The 19,014-nt window shown below is 36.7% G+C and overlaps 1 protein-coding gene across 1 annotated transcript; it reads right to left on the reverse strand.

Moving 5' to 3' along the window:
* Positions 1-2,478: 2,478 nt before the first annotated feature.
* nags (N-acetylglutamate synthase) lies at positions 2,479-11,856 on the reverse strand. Its single transcript, XM_053515487.1, has 8 exons — positions 11,359-11,856; positions 9,548-9,834; positions 9,242-9,455; positions 8,760-8,940; positions 6,881-6,920; positions 5,441-5,572; positions 5,099-5,281; positions 2,479-4,076 (listed from the first exon to the last, which is right to left on the reverse strand). Exons 1-8 carry the CDS (start codon positions 11,731-11,733, stop codon positions 3,899-3,901), a joined length of 1,590 nt encoding a protein of 529 aa, XP_053371462.1. The 5' UTR covers positions 11,734-11,856; the 3' UTR covers positions 2,479-3,898.
* Positions 11,857-19,014: the final 7,158 nt, after the last annotated feature.

Consider the following 19,014-nt stretch of genomic DNA (forward strand, 5'->3'; position numbering starts at 1 on the left):
GCCACAAAAAAATCTCTTGATATTTCCCAAATAGTGGACAATGTGGATGGATATAAAAATTTAATCATAAATTTTGTTGTTATACAAAATTTATGATTGCATTTTCAAAACCTTTTCAGAACCATTGAACCTTTTACTGTCTTGTCTGTGGGACCCATACACACAATTATTCACAAACACCAAGGCAAAGCAAGGCAAGGCAAGTTTATTTGTATAGCACATTTCTTACACAATGGTAATTCAAAGTGCTTTACATAAAAGAGAAGAAAATAATTATACAATAATAGCAGTAAAACTTTGAAAATTTACATTTGATTTAAAATAAAAAGTATTTTAAAACTTCTTAAAATTTGATTTGGAAACAGTTAAAAATATAAGGTAAACATAAAATACATTGCAGTCGGTTCAAACGTGCTTATTTAATAAATGCACAGCTAAACAGATCAAGTTTTAAGTCCCGATTTAAATGTGACTAATGCACATCTGATCTTTTCTGGAAGCTGGTTCCAACTACAGGCAGCATAATGGCTAAAAGTGGACTCCCCTTGTTTTGTGTGAATTAATTGACTTGATCCTAACGATCTAAATGGTCTGTTAGGTTTATATTCAGTGAGCATATCTGCAACTTGCACATTTCAGGACCTTGGCTGGGAGTGTGATCCAAGTCATTTCCACATGTTTGGTCAATTAAAAAAGTAAAGCAGGCAGTCCGATCATGGCTCCAGTATACTGAGAAACTATATTGAAGGTATCCAAGCACTAGTGAAACACTGGGATAAGTGGTTGAGGCAGTTGTGGCTCAAAGGGTTAAGGCTCTTGGTTACTGTTTGGAAGATCGGGGGTACAAGCCCCACCGCTACCCAATTACCACTGTTGAGCCCTTGAGCAAGGCCCTAAACCTTATCTACTCAAGGGGAGCTGTATCCGAGCTGACCCTGTGCCCTGACCCCAGCTTCCCAACTGGGATATGCAAAAAAAAATAATAATAATAATTTTACCGTGCTGTAACATACGTGTGACAAATAACTGAATCTTAATAATTTTAAGTGCATTAGTGCATGAGGGAATTATATAGAGAAATAAATGTAGTTCTTACTGTCATAACTGTGTTCTGTACAATCAAAAGTACCTGTTTGACTTGATCACCCCCATGGAAAAAACTAACAAGCTGGAATTGAAATCAATCTAAAATGTTTAATCATAGTAGTGTTTGTGAAAGATCCATCAGCAGCCAAGCATCCTAAATTAGAGACAACCAGTTTAATGTTCTCTTCAGAATGTACAATATCTTCAGCAAATACTGGAAATTTAGTTAAACTGTATCATATTTTTATCCATGCACTTGTCTATATGGTATTCCATTTTTGCACATTTTAACGCTTGATAAAGGGCTCAGGAATGGTCTGTAGTGTCAGGTTCAGGTTATTTATGAGCCAGTGCTGCTCTCTAGTGTTCAAAAATCTCAACCTTCACATTAAATTGCTTGACGTTTTAACTAATACTGCAAAGAATGAACAACAAATAAACATACAAAAAAAAAACACCTTTTGTATGCTGTAGCTTTACACTTTCCATTCACTGGTTTTAAACCTGTTCTAGCATAACAAACATCATCTATACCACTTTTTACCACCAGTCCAATTCAGGGTTGCAGTGTACTCTATCCTAAATATTTTTATGTAAATATTTAAAGATAGGATTATATCATTCCAATAGGACTGGATTATTCTCTTTTTTATTTTCTCGTTACAGAAACATTAGCTCTCACTAATACTGTACATATAAATAACATTATTTTGCACCTTTTTTGCACTGTCTGTACTACCAGTTTTGGTGTACCTGTGCCAACTGTAGCCTTCAATTCATGTTCTTGACTGACAGGAGTAACACAACTAAGTTTTATGCTGTATCTGAGATGTGCTTTCTCTTACTCGGTTTAGTGAAAAACAAGGATTATTTTAATTGATGCAGTCTCACCATTCTCTATTTTCATTAACGAGAAGTTTCATCCTTTTTTTAAGTAAACGCTATAAATTTCTGTGCATAAAAAAGACAAGAGATCGGTTTCTGAAAAACAGCATGTAAATGATTATATCTTGAACTGGTTAAAATAATAATTAAATAATCATATTTAATTATTCATGCCATAACCCCCCCAAAAAAACCTTACTTTACATAAACAAATTTAGGAATGTTTTATAAACTATGCATCTTTTTTGACTGCATTACATCCACTTTATTAGTGTATAACCAATATGTGCTTTGAACGACACTTCAAGAGAAATATAAAGAGTGAACCCTTGATACATAAAGAGTGAATCTTTAAAACAATTTGAAAAATATTAAACAATCTATAAACACAGCTTTTATTCCCAAAATTATTTTCTTTGTTTCATAATTAAAAAACAACAAGTGTATTAATTTATCAATGTGAAACCCAGTTAAAAATGCAAACAAATGTAATTTCATATCAAAGAATTCAAGTGAAACCTTAAGAGTTTTTTTTATTGTCATCTTTACACACAGACAGAACCACACGCTACCACATGAATGTAGTTCTGATTTGCTCTGCCATTAACAGAAAGTACACGTTAGATAAACAGCTCATCAAGTACCTGTGCACTGGTTTAATGCCTTAGGGCCCATGCAAAAGATCTACTCCAATCAGATATTCTGCTCCATGACTTCAAGACAAATAGTCCTTGATTATCTCTTATTTCCATGTAAAACATCACATGGGAATAAGATACAGCACTTTGACCCAAGAAACTCAGGAAAATGCTGAGGTGAAAGAAATTGTAGGCTAATGTAACATGTAGAATAGTTGTGCATCAACACAGCATGGCCCGCAATATATAACGTAAACCCACCGAGTACATTTTCCAGATGCAAAATTATTAATTCATTTATGTTTTATAACAACGCTTTTTGAGTCTGACTATCAGACATTGTAGTGCTTTAGACCAAATTAGTAACTTGCGTGACAGTCAAACACTGTACAAAGGTTTTAAGCCACCCTTTATGTCTTTATATTTTGCTTCCAAAGAGCCAGACTTTCCTGCACTTTTTAGTGTAGCTTTGAGGAATACTAGTCCAGGCTACCTGGCTTGAATTTTTTGGCACGGTTTTGGATCACAGTTTCAGAGGAATGCTTTTTGATTGTTAACCAACACAGGGACCTACAGTCCCTGTAAAACCATCGAAATTAAGACATGAACCAGTGAGAAACAGGTGTACCAGAGTATACCGGTGGTGCTAAATGTGGATGAAACAAACGAGAGGGGAATTGAGGTTGCTGCTGAAGTTGTTAGAAAAACAACCAATTTCTTAATTGTATCTTTAGGCACTTTGCAGCTTCTTACAGTGGAACTTTTGTTCCAATTTTTTAAAATTAATATACATAATTAAATTCAATAAGAGGAGATGAAGTGAGGAGTGTCTTAAGACTTTTGCACAGTATTGTAGCCATCAATAAGGCTGTCATAACCAGTCACCTTGACCATTTAGTATCAAAATATCATCATAAAAAAAAGCGGTGAATAATTGCTACAGTTTCGTAATTCACAGATGGTGAACAGTTCTACAGTGTACCACTGGCACCATCTGCTAGAGCATATACTGTAAACATTTTTAATAAGGAGTTTTAACACCCTGTATTTACAGCTGAATGTCCTGTATAATCTGTATAATGTCCTGTACACCTGCCATGTAAAAGCAGGACTGTCAGAATGGCTGAACTGTATCTAAAATCAAAGCTAAATGAAATCTTGCAAACACAAGCAGGAACCCCACTCTAACCAACCCCAAGCTTAAAAATAATGCCCCCCATCGTTGTCATGTCAACGGTACACAGGCATGCCTATGCTGAAATCCAGGGTGTGAAATGAAGAAGGAGTGTTTAAGAGCCCACAGGCACCTGCTGGATAGAAGTGTCGTTCTCAGAGTTTTGGCAGAACGATTCTGGGAGTTGCTTGGCATACTCGACCAGCTCGTATGACTCACGAATATCTGACAAGCCAAACCAGAACACGATCCAATGGCCGTTGGCGAAGCTGCCATCACAGTGCTTGAAGTACCTGAGGAATTAAATTTGTGAAGTTTGAGAGAATGAGAGGATAGAGAACTAAGGCTGGACTTAAAAAGTAAGAAGAAAAACAAGAATCAGGAATAATCTCCACTAAATGTTCTTCCTCATGCAAAGTTCATTATACATATAATCTGAATACAAAATGAATAGTATAATGTCCTTAAACAATGTGCTGCTATAGAGTCACATCTCTAGTCACATGATCCACAATCAAAACATTCACTATTTTGTCTGGTAATTATGCCTGCTGAAGAGAATACTACCAGACCAAATAATGACGAATCTCTGGCTAAATTCACCTCACGGATTTTACTGAACACCTGAGAGAGACATAACATCACATCACATAATTATGTTAAATGTTAAGAAATTTTAGTCATAATTTTGGTCTTTATCATGCCCTATCTGTTTATTCTAGTATTTTCTAGTACAATGTACTGTCAGGTTTATGACATATCATTTAAATCTTCTTGATACCAGTTCCTGAATGATACATTCTACCGATAGTAGGTTTGGAAAGTCCATTTTACCAAAAGGAGAAATACATTAGTTACACACTCTCCTACATGTCTTTAAGTGTATTTTTCAGCTCTTTGGCACCGTTTCACACTTAAAGTCATTTCATAACATACAATTTTTTTAAACACTTGGTGGTTTAAACATTTCTGATTCAACTCTCCAATTGCATGCTTCAGTAACCTCACATTTTTCCACTAAAACTGTTTAACATTAGAAAATGACAATTAAGGTCACTTTTATACAGTAGCTGACAATTTTACATTTTTAACTATGCTTAAAATCCCTAAAAAGTTAATAAATAGATAGATAGATAGATAGATAGATAGATAGATAGATAGATAGATAGATAGATAGATAGATAGATAAAACAGGTACGCAGTTTGTTTCATGTCACCAAAGGTTTCTGTACCTCACATGATTCACTTCATCACTGACCAAGATGAGTAAAGAGAGACTGAGTGTGTGCGTACATGCGCATGGCCTTTAACTCACCAAGGGTTGATGCGATTGTTCACACGAGATCTCCAGAAGAGCTTCCCCAGGTCCTGACGAATACACTCCCAGAGGATCTGACTGGTGCCCTGGCCCTGTTTGCAGTCACTCACCACAAATTTATCCAGATACAGAGTCCCACTGTTGACCGGCTCAGAAGTGATGATGGCTGCTGCGCTGTACCTGAGGAGCAGAAAGCAGGTCACAAATAAGTACTACTGTCAAAAAAAATGGATCCTACTACATAAACAAAGTTCATTTTCTGACTGAAAAAAAAAACACTACTTTACTGGTGTGTATGGCATAAAAAAAGCCTAAGGATGCGGATAAAGGTGATTTTACCCTTCTGATAGATAGATGGAATGAAGTTTGTCCTTAAGAGAACTGATGTATTCTTCCTTTAGCGTCTTCCCAAATGATTTGTTAATTAGAGCCAGGAGACGGTCTGTGTCGATGCCCTCAAGGCTGCTGTACCTGAGAGAAAGTCGGATGATTTTACAAGATGATCTCAAAAAAAGCCAACAGCAGTCAGTGGGGTCAGGCTCACCCAGCCCATACTAGTTATTTTTTAAGAATCTCTGACACCATCCAGATGTTGGAAATTATTATGATTTACTATTACAAGTATTCACAAAGTTTTCCTACATATTTCTTTTAAGAGTCTGATAAGAAATCTTGCAGAAAGCAATTTTTGAGAAAAAATGGTCATTCCGTGACCGAGAAAAGGTTGGTATACTGATTTAAAGATTAATCCAGTACAGTTGAGGAATGAGTCTGAGAGGGCCAGGAAAGCAATACAAGATAAACCTATCAATTTTTCTTGTGAAAAGTCTACGGAAAGAATTGACATGTCCAATAATTCCATAGCTTTTTGTAAAGAATGAAAAGCCTGATAAGAGGATTGGTGAGAAGCCTGATAAGAGAATTTGAAGAGAGCCCTACGATGGCCCAGGAGTTTTAGGAAATCTCCAGGAGTATGCCAACTTGCTCACCAAAATCACTCTCAGCAAGATTTTCAGTCGGCCCCCTATATGTAAGAAACAAGCTTAAAACATCTGAAATAGTACTCCTATTAAGACCTGATGCAATGACACTTGAAATAGATTAAACTGTTCCCAGTCTTTTGGAATTCATTGATTAAGGTTTAAGTGTACAAGACATGATATGAGAAGAGATAATATGACTTAATGACATAGCAAGGAACACCAACACACTATGTCAAGTGAATTAGTAGAAGAACAATCCAGTCTCTATTATTGCAAAACAGATACTTTTCAGCAGTAAAAAATAAATAAATAAAAAAAGTCATTTACACAGTGACTCAAATGGAGTTTGCCACAAAGCACCTAATGGAGTTTTAGCCAAAAAAAATCTAATAATAAAAATATAAATAATAATACAAAAACAATATATAAAATAAAATGCCGCTTTGCCCAGAATTCCAACAAATATACTTGGATAAAACCAGGCACTGCTTCCATCTTTACAGTAAATCTACTAGTGGACCTTTTAGAGTCAAGTCAGAGTCAAGATACATCTCTGGACAAGATTAAAATCATTTTGAAGCTTATAGAATCAAATCATGTAAACTGCAATTATTTGATAGTTAGGTTTCCTTTTTAAAACTAATCCTATAGATTTGTATGCAGCATTTTTAATTTACACAGGTTTTGTACAAATAATCATGCTTAATAAAAAATTATATAGAATTGATTATTTACAATGAGAAATAATAATAGTTCAAAACTGTTTCTAAAAATGAATAAAATTTAAATCACATACTTGTGAATGGGATCTCCATTTTTGAACAAAGTGCCAGAACCTGAAACAGATCAGACCATTTAAATTAACTATGACTCAAACCACAAACTCTGACATATGAAACATACAAAACATTCTAAATGCTAATTCGCGAAGGTACTGCAACAAAATTAAGGAGCTTTATTGGTAAGTCATGTATTAAAAAAACAAAAACGGATGGAGGTCAACCAGCTCACTGCTATAACTGACCTTTCCCTTTCCTCTAAAAATAACCAGTTCAGTTACAGCATATCTGTTACAGTTCACTCAGCATGCATTTACATTTCGAACTCACACTCTGACATTACTGCCAGGTTATTTATCGTTTTTCTAGTATGCTTAATACACAGTAATTTTTATGACATTTTTTAATACATTAAAAACATTTAAGAACCGACAGGGAGAATATATATATATATATATATATATATATATATATATATATATATATATATATATCGTTCTGAAAACATAAAGCACTATTATGTGTCGCCCATTATTTTAAAACATATACATCTCAAAGGATTTGATTAGTCAATAAGAAATATTGGGATATTGTGTGATAGACCAACACAAAAACACACAAGATTGTGAAGTGGAAGGAAAAAAAACATTTTTCTTTATTTTTACCATTAATTATCTGAAAACTGAATAGTGTGGCATGCACTTTTTGCATTTAACCCCCCTGACTCAACATTTTGTAGAACCAAATTCGCTGCATTTACAACTGCAAGTCTTTAGGGTATGTCTTTACCAGCTTTGCTTATCTAGATATTTTTGCCCATTCTTCTTTAAAAAAAAAAAAAAAAAAAAAAACACAACAGCTCAAGCTCAGTCAGATTAGACAACGAGCAACTGTGAACAGCAATTTTTTAAGTATTGCTACAGATTTCGAATTGGATTTTGATTGGGTAATTTTAACAAATGAATATGCTTAAATCTAAACCATTCCATTGTACCTTTAGGGTAGCTGTTCTTCGTGCTGAAAGGTGAACCTCTTCCTCAGTCTCAGAGTCTTTTGCAGACTCTAGGTTTTCTTCTAAGCTTGCCCTATATTTGGCTCCATTCCCCACAACATGATGCTGCCACCACCATGCACAGTGTTAGTTTTTTCACCACGCACAGCATTTGCATTTAGGACAAAAAGTTACATTTTGGTTTCATCTGACCAGAGCACCTTCTTCCACCTGTTTGCTGTATACCCTACATGGCTTGTGGCAAACTGCAAATGAGACTTCTTATTGCTTTTTTTTTAACAATGACTTTCTTCTTGCCACTTATTCATAAAAGCCAGATTTGTGAAGTGCGCAAGTAATAGTTCTCCTGTGGACAGATTCTCCCACTGGAGCTGTGGATCTCTGCAGCTCCTCCAGAGTTACCATGGGCCTCCTGGCTGCTTCGCCAATTAATGCTTTCCTTGTCTAGCCTGTCAGTTTGGGTGGACGGCCAAGTCTTGGTAGGTTTGCAGTAGTGCCATACTCTTTCCATTTTCAGATGATGGATTAAACAGTGTTCTGTTCTCTACACCTTTACCCCTGACCTGTCTGGTGTGTTCTTTAGGCTTTTCAATAGTGTTTTTTCACTAATGTTTTCTAACAAACGACTGAAGGCTCCATAACGGTTTCAATGAATTTTTGTTTGGGGTATTAAAGTAAAGGGGGCGAAACCCAAAGATTTTTATTTGTAAAAAATTTAAACCATTTATAATTTTATTTTTCACTTTACAATTATGTGCCACTTTGCGTTGGTCTACAACATAAAATCCCAATAAAATACATTTACATTTATGGTTGTACGATGACAAACTGTGAAAAAGTTCAAGGGGTGTGAATACTTTTCCAAGGGACCTTATGTGACTCACCTTTATGACTAAAGAGTTCAGTAAGAAGCGTGTTAGCTGAAGTGATGACTGCTGAGCTCTCTGGAGAGAGCTGGTTAAGGAGATGAGCAATAGCGCTGACCTGCCTGCGCTCCAACACACTCAACCACTCAGCTGAGGACAACAGCGGCAGGTCACTCGGCAGGGACACAGAACCGAGTACCTAACACACATAACACATTGTTTAGTTTGTGCCAAGTGGCTAATTAGACCAGGCCTTCTCCTGCACTTTGTACGCTTAACTTGTTTTGATTTGATTTTATGCTTATGTGTGTGTGTCAAAAACGTCAGCAAATCATTTCATCTACTATTGTGTTATTACTGTACTTTGCATTATACGTAAAAGATAGTTTTTGTGTCTGTTTACCACCTTTTAGGGATTTAAGAGATTTACATCCCTGGGGACTTATTGTACTGTAATTTACCTACAGTATTTTACACATTTAATTTACCACTAAACTTACCTTTAGGTTCTGGTTAAGGAGTCCCCCCCAGCTGTTCAGGAACATGACTTTAAGGGGCTGAAGAGCTCGAGAGATGGCTACGGTGACGTCGACTGAATTGAGAAGAGTGGAGCAGCCAGTTGTATCACAGCCCACAGGGCACACCAAGGGAATGGCATCACAGTCCAGACTCCACTGAAGTAGGGTTGTGTCTACGACGATGGAAGTAGCAGCACTAACACACAGACAAAGAGGATCAACCAGAGAGGTTTTCACATATACTCCAAAATGTTACATGACACATTGCATGTGCTGACTAACACCAACCTGCTCCTGTGTTGAGGCTCCTGAAGTCGCAGCATTGACTCGGCACTAAAGAAAGGAATGACGCTGGCCGAGCTGAGATGCAGGGCCTCGGCAAGAGCTTGGCAATATTTAATCAGTACAGTCCTGCTGTCAGAGGAAACGGGCCCATCTGGCACACAGTTTTCTTTCAACAGCTCAGGAGGAAGTCCCATTACCACCACGGTCTTCATGTCCATGCGCTGCAGGAAGGACAAGCCGAATGCCAGGCTCTGCACCATCTCACAGCTCTTGAAAACCGAAGGGTCGATCTAGACACAAGACATGAAATGTTAGTTGAGTTCTGCTGTGCCAAAACAGGCCATGTATTTATTTGTATGTCCACTTATGCAAACATATCCTGGCTTTCCTGTGTGTGCACTTTCTGCAAAATTTCATCAAAGTTTATTGTGTTATGTTTGGCTAAATCAGCAGGAGATTGTATAACTGTTTAAAGGCAAGGTATCAGGTGACAAATACTCCCCACCCTGGAGATATATAAACTATTTCTGTTGAAGTTACTTAAGTTTTTCATTGTCATTCAAACAATAAGGGCAATTTGAGACTGGTAAATCGCCTAATCTGCAAATCTTTGGACTGTGGGTGGAAACTGGAGTACACGGAAGAAACCCTCCAAATATGGGAGGAACATGCAAACTCCATGCACACAGGGAATACTGTAATGTGGGAATCAGCCCCTCAATCCTGAAGGTGCAAGGCAACGAGTGTTACCCTTAGATATTTATTATTGGTGTTGGTTTTTCATATATCCGAGCTTGTTAGAAAGCTGTGGGCTAGGGAACTTCCTCAAGGGCCCAACAGTGGCACTTGAACCCAAAAGTAGTAAATGTTATATAAAAGTTATGCTTTTTACAGAGCTAATACTTGCCTTAGGAATTTGTCGTTTTTGCACACAGTTGTTAAACAGCCCCAGTTTTTAATGTACTTATTATATTACAATTCTTTACCTCATTAAAGTCATTATTGTGGCTGTCGAGAACAAAAAGTTTCTTTAACAAAAACAAAAAAAATAAGGAAACTATTTAGGAAAAATTAAATGTCCAATGCTTTAACACAGTATTTTTTTTAAATGAGAAAAATGATTATTTTAAAATTACTATTAAAGCACATTCAGTTTCAGACTTGTACCAAATGTGTCTGAGATGCAGTTCTTCTCTAACTCTACCCGAGCCATAGCAGCTCATGTTCATCTATAACTGTAACCAACACAACAAGAACATTTAACAATTGAAAAGGATTACTATTATTATTATTATTATTCGAAGTGATGTGAATTGGAATTATTATACTACTAAATATTCCCATAGTCCCAGCTTTGTTGTACAGCTGACTGATGTACTGTATACTCGCTGGTCATTTAATCAGTATTTCTGCCATACAAATGCACTTGTGTACCCTAAACGATTAAGGTAAACAGAATACGCAGCTTGTTGTTGCATTTCTCTTCACCATGTTCATCAATAAAAAACAAAAACAATTACAAGACTACCAGTGAGCAGAGATTTATTATGGATGTTGTATTGTATATGAGATATATTATATATTCTTCTTTTTGTAAGCATTGTGGTCTGTCCAATTTTCTAATCAGTGCCTTAACCACTGAGCTCAAGCTAGACAAGGAATCTGTAAGAAAATAAGAGCAAGACTATTATGAACATTTACCTGTTTATTTAAGGTGGACGGTAATTAAGCAGCTCAGCGCTCTAACAGCTGGTTGCTGGTCAGATGTGTCCAGCTGAACTCACACTAACAGACTCACTCACTCACTCACTCACCTCGATCACGGCGAACGCAGGCGCTTTGCACACGTTGGCTCGCTGAAATTGCGTCAGCCAGTACCGAGCCTCCCGCGGATCCCCGCCGAGTTCATTGAGAAACGCTTTGACGTCCCGGTAGACCAGCGAGCGGTTCGACCACACACCGCGCTCCGACAACGCGTTGAAGTTGGGCGCGTCGAGCTGCGACTGGACGGGAATCCTGTTCGTCTGTACGGCGGGAGTGACGGACAGCATGCGCCGCTGAATTTTAGCGAGTTTTCGCTGACCAGAGTTCTTCTGCGGCTGAGCGAGAGGCGGCGCTGGCTTGGACAGAAACTGCCCGGCCATTACAATAGCCCTACAGCCAGCCGCCCCGCCGTTTACTTTCGCCATGAGTCACTCAGCTAAGCCGTGTCGGGTGAAGGGAACGGACTTCTCTCTCGCTTACCTGTCAAATTCGCTCGTGGTATGCTATGCTAATTCAGGCTAGGTTCGCGAGCGCCTCCGCGCGAAGGCGTGTCAGTAGCTCGATAACCACGCCTCTTTTGCAGGCAGCGCCTCAGAACCAGGAAGCCCCTGGAGTATCAGGGCGGGGCTACACTTCAATCATGTTTCAGCATGTCGGGGCGTGTAGCTCCGCCCCGACCTTAATGCGTGCTGCCACCATGTGGTACATTTGAGTACTCATTTTTCTGTTACTGTTGAAAAATCTGTCTGCACTATATGGACAAAATTATTTGGCTAAATCTGGTAATTATTAAATTCACGTGTTTCAGTCAGGCCCCTTATCCCCGGAGAAGAGCAATCTCAATTGAAGTCAGAATGACTGTGCACAAATTCCCACAGAAACACTCCAAAATCTTGTGGACAGCCTTCCAAGAAGAGTGGAAGCTGTTATAGCTGCAAAATGGGGACCAAACTCAAATTGAAGTATATGTATTTGGAGACAATGTCATTGCAAGTTTGGCCAAAAAGTTTTGTCCATATAGTGTATATAAAATCTAAAACACAAGGCAAAGTATGAACTGCTTTCATTACGCTTTTTGTTCAGCTAATACTCACCTTGACATAAAAAAAATACAATCAAGAATTGCAATTCTTTTTCCCATTAAAATCATACTTTTTTATGAGAGAAACATCAGTTTGTTTAACTACACCTGAATATTTTAAGAAACAATTTAAGAAAAAGTACATTTTCAATGCTTTAAAACAGTATGTTTCCAGGAGAAGAAGTGAAGTGATGTGGAAATACTGTACAAGCTGTGCTAGCTTCATACTCATACCAAATGTGAGGTTCAGTTTTCCGGAAACCCTTTAATAGCCGAGCCACATCACAGCTCATGTTTATTTATAACCATAACCAATAAACATGCACATTAACTGAAAATCACTTACTCACTCATCATCACCATCATCATCATCATCATCATCTATATCACTTTATCCTGAGTACATGGCCGCGGGGGGCTTGGAGTATATCCCAGAAGACTTAGGACACAAGGCGGGGTACACCCTGGACTGGGTGCACCTCCAGGTTCTGGATTTGATTCCCGGCTCGGGGCAGCACTAAGTCAGCATGCGGCCTATCTAACTAACAAAGTCTCTGTGATGTCTATAAATCACAAACTAAACACTGTTGACTACAGGCACCAAAAGTTGTTAAACCTTGAAAACAACACTTTTTTTTTTTTAAGTAGCAAATATATAAAACAAGGGGAAAGGAAGAAACAACAGTAAGAAAGAGGAAAAAAATCAGTAAAATAAAAATAAAATAAATTAATTAAATTAAAATTAAACAATAAAACTGAGAGCGAAAAAATGCTTTTCTTAAGGTTTTATTTTTCATAATATCCTCCTGAAACCCGACAGAAAAAAGTTTTCATATTTACATTTTTTTAATATAACATAAGTCTGTGAGATGTCAGAAACATATCTCACAGATTTTTTTTTTTTCAAAACTGTCATTTATTTATTAGTTATAACATGTCCCTTGTAATGTACACTGGGTCTTGCTTTGTCGATAGAAGTACAATGAATTTTAGTTCCATTTAGTAATATATAATACAGTTATATAATTATTATATAATATAATATGTAATAAAGTTGGAAGCAACAATGATTGGGCCCAAGCACCCTGCGCCATCACCACCTAGGCAAAGCTATGATGTCACTCAATGTAATGTCACTGAACGTGATGTACCTCAATATAATGTTCAACAGAAGGTTTTTAACCACTTGTTTAAGGCATCGTCACAGCTGACCAGTTTGAGCTATCAAAAATCCCTCTGCAATTTTGCATCCTCAATGTCTTTAGATAACATAGGCCCGGTTTGGTGTCAATTGCATAATTCCCTAGGAAGAGTGTATTGAATTCCTTCGGGTGTGTTTTGGCAGTTTCCCAGAGGCCTGGTGGTCTGATCTGTACTGAATCCAACAGTTTGTGGCAGCCAGATCAAAGCAACATAGGATGTGCGGCTTGACATTGGATAGAGGCTGATCATGTGGTCCACCCCGCCCATGTTTTTATTAAACTCTGTTACAACAACAGGTATAGATGCAGTAACATTGCGCTTGTCTTTTGTTGACCATCTTGGGCAGATATCCTGACGCTCTATTTCATAGATGAAAATGCCAAAGGAGCTTTCTTGTTGTCCAGTCATTTTGTTATAGCAATCTCTGAGGGTTTCCTGACTATCATCTCTGATGCGCCTCTTTCCTGTCCTTTGTCCCTGGACATTTAAGACTTACAGGTCCAAAAAAGATATAGATTTGATTCTACATAATAGTCCCTGTTGCCAGGAGAGCGTTTTCCTTTAAGCTATCCAGCAATTTGATAGAGGTGAAATACTGGTGTACAGTAGGTATACAGTGCATCCGGAAAGTATTTACAGCGCATCACTTTTCCACATTTTGTTATGTCACAGCCTTATTCTTAAATGGATTAAATTAATTTTTTTCCACACAACACCCCATAATGACAACATAAAAAAAGTTTACTTGAAATTTTTAAAAAATTTATAAAAAAAAAAAAATTGAGAAAGCACATGTACATAAGCATTCACAGCCTTTGCAAAATTGAGCTCAGACGCATCCTGTTTCCCTTTATCATCCTTGAGATGTTTCTGCAGCTTAATTGAGGTCCAACTGTGGTAAATTCACTTGATTGTGGAAAGGCACACACCTGTCTATATAAGGTCCCACAGTTGACAGTTCATGTCAGGACACAAATTAAGCATGAAGTTAATGGAATTGTCTGTAGACGTCTGAGACAGGATTTTCTCGAGGCACAAATCTGGAGAAGGTTAAAGAAAAATTTATTTTGCTTTGAAGGTCCCAATGAGCACAGTGGCCTCCATCATCCGTAGGTGGAAAAAGTTCAAATCCACCGGGACTCTTCCTAGAGCTGGCCGGCCATCTAAACTGAGCGATCGGGGGAGAAGGGCCTTAGTCAGGGAGGTGACCAAGAACCCGATGGTCACTCTGTCAGTGCTCTAGAGGTCCTCTGTGGAGAAAGGAGAACCTTCTCTACCATCTCAACCATCTCTACAGCAATCCACCAATCAGGCCTATATGGTAGAGTGGCCAGAGAGTCTCATCCGACCTGGGAATTTTTTTTTCTCATGGTCTGGATGTCCTTTAGGTGCCTGGCCACTCTACCATATACTGTATTACGTAAAGTAATAATGTAAGTTATTATGAAAAAAAATCCATCCTTTTTAGCCCAAAATAGTAAGGAAGTAATCCATTTACTAAAATCTTCTTAAATGATAAAAAATTGAATATTTTATTGAAAACACACTATTGTGGGAACAATTTTCTAAAAAAAATTAATACATAGACACCAAATATTTCTACCTGACAATGTTGACGTCTATCTACTGTATATACTGTATATGAAATAGAAATTTAGTTTTTTCTTTGTTTGGACATCAGGGGCATGGCCGCTGAGTTCATTTAAAAAAAAATTGTCACCGGCAATTATCAGCTTTGATGTCATATGTGTGTGTCACATGCATATCTCACTGACTGTAATGGTGGGCATCACCAACTTTTACATCATACTGTGATCATCTCACAGGCATTCCTCACTAAATGTAACAGTGTCTGCAATCATCTGCAGTGAAATCCAGCTAAATAAAAATTATAGTTAAAAATGTTTAATTATTTTTAAGAGGCGTTAATTAACTTTATCAAACACTTGATCACTTTATCGAATAAAATAAAAATAATTTTAAGTAGGATTGGAAAAAAACTATTTTGTTATGCTGAGTTGTTACAGCTTATAAAATTTTTCATAATGAAAACAATTTATTATTATATTTTTTAATTTTACAGAAAACACTACATTATGTGCTGTACATGTTTTGTTTCCTAGTTCTTAAAAATGACTGATGATTTTTTTTAAAGACATCCTGAATTTTACTCATATTGGTTTGGCTGTTGAATCATGTAACATTTTGTCGCTGCACAGTACAGATTTGAGCAACAGATGGCAGAATGGGACTGTGTGTTGAGTGTTGTGTACGTCTACCATTCCAGCCAATGACAGAACTTGGTCTACCAATAATAATAATAATAATTATTATTATTATTATTATTATTATTATTATTATAAAAAATACACACACACAATTGAAATCATTTCTGTAAAATGAAGAATATAAATAAGTGGTTACCACTGTGGCGGCACAGTGGATTGACACATGTTCTCCCCATGTTTGGTTTCCTCCAGACACAATAGTTCCCCCCTGCCGAACATAATAATATGAAATTATCAAAGGCAATTTGCATTTACTTAGATAAGATTATCTTTGTGTAATAATAAAATTTGTTTGATGATCTCAATCATTTAAATGTGAAATATATGCAAAAAAATTAATAAATACAAATGAGATAAGGGCAAATAATTTTTTACAGCACTATGCATTGCAGAGTAATTGATGTTTCAATCATAGGTCATTATAGGTCAGACAGGCCAACCATCACTTAGCAATGTTGCCTTTAGTGGACAAATGGATGGATATAGAAAAATCAATACATATCCTTAAGTCTATGATCTAAAGGAAAGATGTTACTTGAAAATGAACTAAAATCCGCCCTAATCATAGCACTTGTTTTTATAGTTAACATCTCATAGATTATACTTCCTGAAAACATTTTATGCTTACGTCACGCTTAAGTACATAATCTCATCTGAAAAATTAAAAAAGAAAAAAAAATTTGCTAAAAATGATCTAGCATAATTGGCTTTATATAAGATACAACCAAGAACACAATGTGAAGAGAAAGGTTTGCAGCGTTGTTTAAACCCCTCCACCCCTGGCAGCACCAATCATGTTACCTATTTTTAGTAGTCTTGATGAGGACAAACTGATTGATCCAATCAGGGGCTGGAAGATGAGTCAGAATGGAGTAAAAAGGAAAACAGTAAGCAGAGGTTAGAGAGAGGTTTGTGCCATGTTCTTCAGCCTGCAGCAGGACACAGGGACCAGTCAGGACTTCTGCATATTCTGTCGTGTGAAGAAGCAAATATAGAAACACATTAAATCAAGCTGTTTACTTTGGTTGGAGAATCAAAATGTCCTGAATTCATTTAAGATTTTTTATTTATTTATTGCTGTGTGTTTTTTGGCATCAGCCACCTACAGAGAGACAGAGGGAGAGGGAGAGGGGGGCGGAGCCATGTCTATTCCCATATACAGCAGAGGAGAGCAAAGCCACTGTCCTCCTCCTGTCCCATGAGGCTACTTGGCGGCTAATGTAGGCACATATTGTTCTCACACTCACCCACTCACCAGCTCTGAAAGATTTAGCAAAAGAGAAACCTAGCATCATAAAATCAGATTTTTTTTTTTTTAAAACAGACTGCCTACATAAATTCCACACTTGGGATGTGAAAATAGGAAGGTATGACTACACGTTCTGAACATATTCTGCAAAAACATGCTTTGGGAAGATGAATCATATTACATCTGGCAAGAGGGTAGCAAAGGAAATTTGCAGAATCCTTAATAAATAAAAAAAAGACAGCTGTAGTTTTGCCTTTCTAGATTCAAGCAATAAATGATATTGGTGGTTTTCGTGCCTCTCGGGTGCATCTCAATGAATGAGAATATCATCGAAAAGTTGATTTATTTCAGTAATTCAATTCAAAAAGTGATGGAGGTGATCAGTCTGTAGCACTGCTCAGGTGTTATGGAAGCCCAGGCACCTCTGATAGTGGCCTTCAGCTCTTCTACGTTGTTGGGTTTGGTGTCTCGCATCTTCCTCTTCACAATACCCCATAGATTCTCATAGACAACCAATGATTTAATCAATAAACTGACTTCAATTTAATATCTTCTAGCCATCACTAAAAGTGTATTATCTCAGTATTGAATTTATCTTTAATTAAACTAGTTTTATGTTCCTATGGCAGAGGATTTTATAGCCTATTTAATAAATAATTATTATGGTAGATCAGAGGTTTCTGTCGATTTGTAACCCTGTTCCTTTGTAATTACTTGTCAGAGGTTTTATATTTAAGAGTATTAGCCTCTTACATCAGCAAGTATTGATTGCTTTTAAAATGTCTAACTTTCAATAGAGAACAGTAATAAAATAAATGATGCATATTTTAATGCACCATACTTCCTTATAGAAGAAATACAGATTATTCAGGATATATGTAATACAATGATTTATTATGCAAAAAGGAAACAAATTCAATGATTAAATAAATAAGAAACTTGTCAATATGCAGCACTGTGGATGTACTGTACTGTAGGATGTTTTATGCTGATATATATGTTGGCCTATGATGTCCCTTGTATTGTGTAATGCAAACCTTTGTATACCTGTTTGAATCCCCTGATGACAGAGTAACTAATGGCCAGGTACACACAATGTATCTTACAAAAGGATAGGTCAAGTGCATGTTACTGTAATTAACATCCTTAGAATGAGTATGAGAACAAAAAGCTTGTGTAGACCAGATGGCCAAATATCAAGCCTTATACTGAGAAAGTTATTTCCTAACCTTATATACTGTATACAGTATCACACTATTCACCATGATGTGTTGATTTTATTTGACGGTATGTTGGTTAAACATTGTTTAGATCATTTATAATTTGTAATCTTTTCTGCCACAATGTCTAAGCCTTCTACAATATCTCGGGAGTTCTCTAAACCAACTTAATTAATGCTGTTATTCTAAAAAACGGAGATAAAATGTCTTTTTCTGTGTTACTATGTTAAATTCTATAAAATATGTCCTATTAATACAGTGGGAACATCTCCACAGAGAAGACAGACATTCATAGAGAAGACTGTGAACAAATCAGTATGCTCAAGCCTGGATGAAATGGGAGTGGTGTGTCAGGAAGGGCATCTGGTGTAAAAACTTGTGCCAAATCAAATATGCAGACTGGATTTTCCACTGGGGAAAATTCTGAAAATGTTTATTAATGGTTCTTTATTGGTTACATTAGTAAGAAAAAAAACTAAATAATGCCTTTATTGTCACTGTATTGTCCAAAATCCAATAAAATTCGAAGTGCTCCTCCAGCAGACATACTCTCAGAACATAATTAGAAACATAACAGCATAAAGCTATGCACATATAAAAGTAATCTATACAATCAATAAAATTAAATAAGTTAGTTAAAAGTGACAATTTTACTGTATTTAGAA

The sequence above is a fragment of the Clarias gariepinus genome, chromosome 16 (genome assembly GCF_024256425.1).
Source record: "Clarias gariepinus isolate MV-2021 ecotype Netherlands chromosome 16, CGAR_prim_01v2, whole genome shotgun sequence".
Taxonomy (NCBI): domain Eukaryota; kingdom Metazoa; phylum Chordata; class Actinopteri; order Siluriformes; family Clariidae; genus Clarias; species Clarias gariepinus.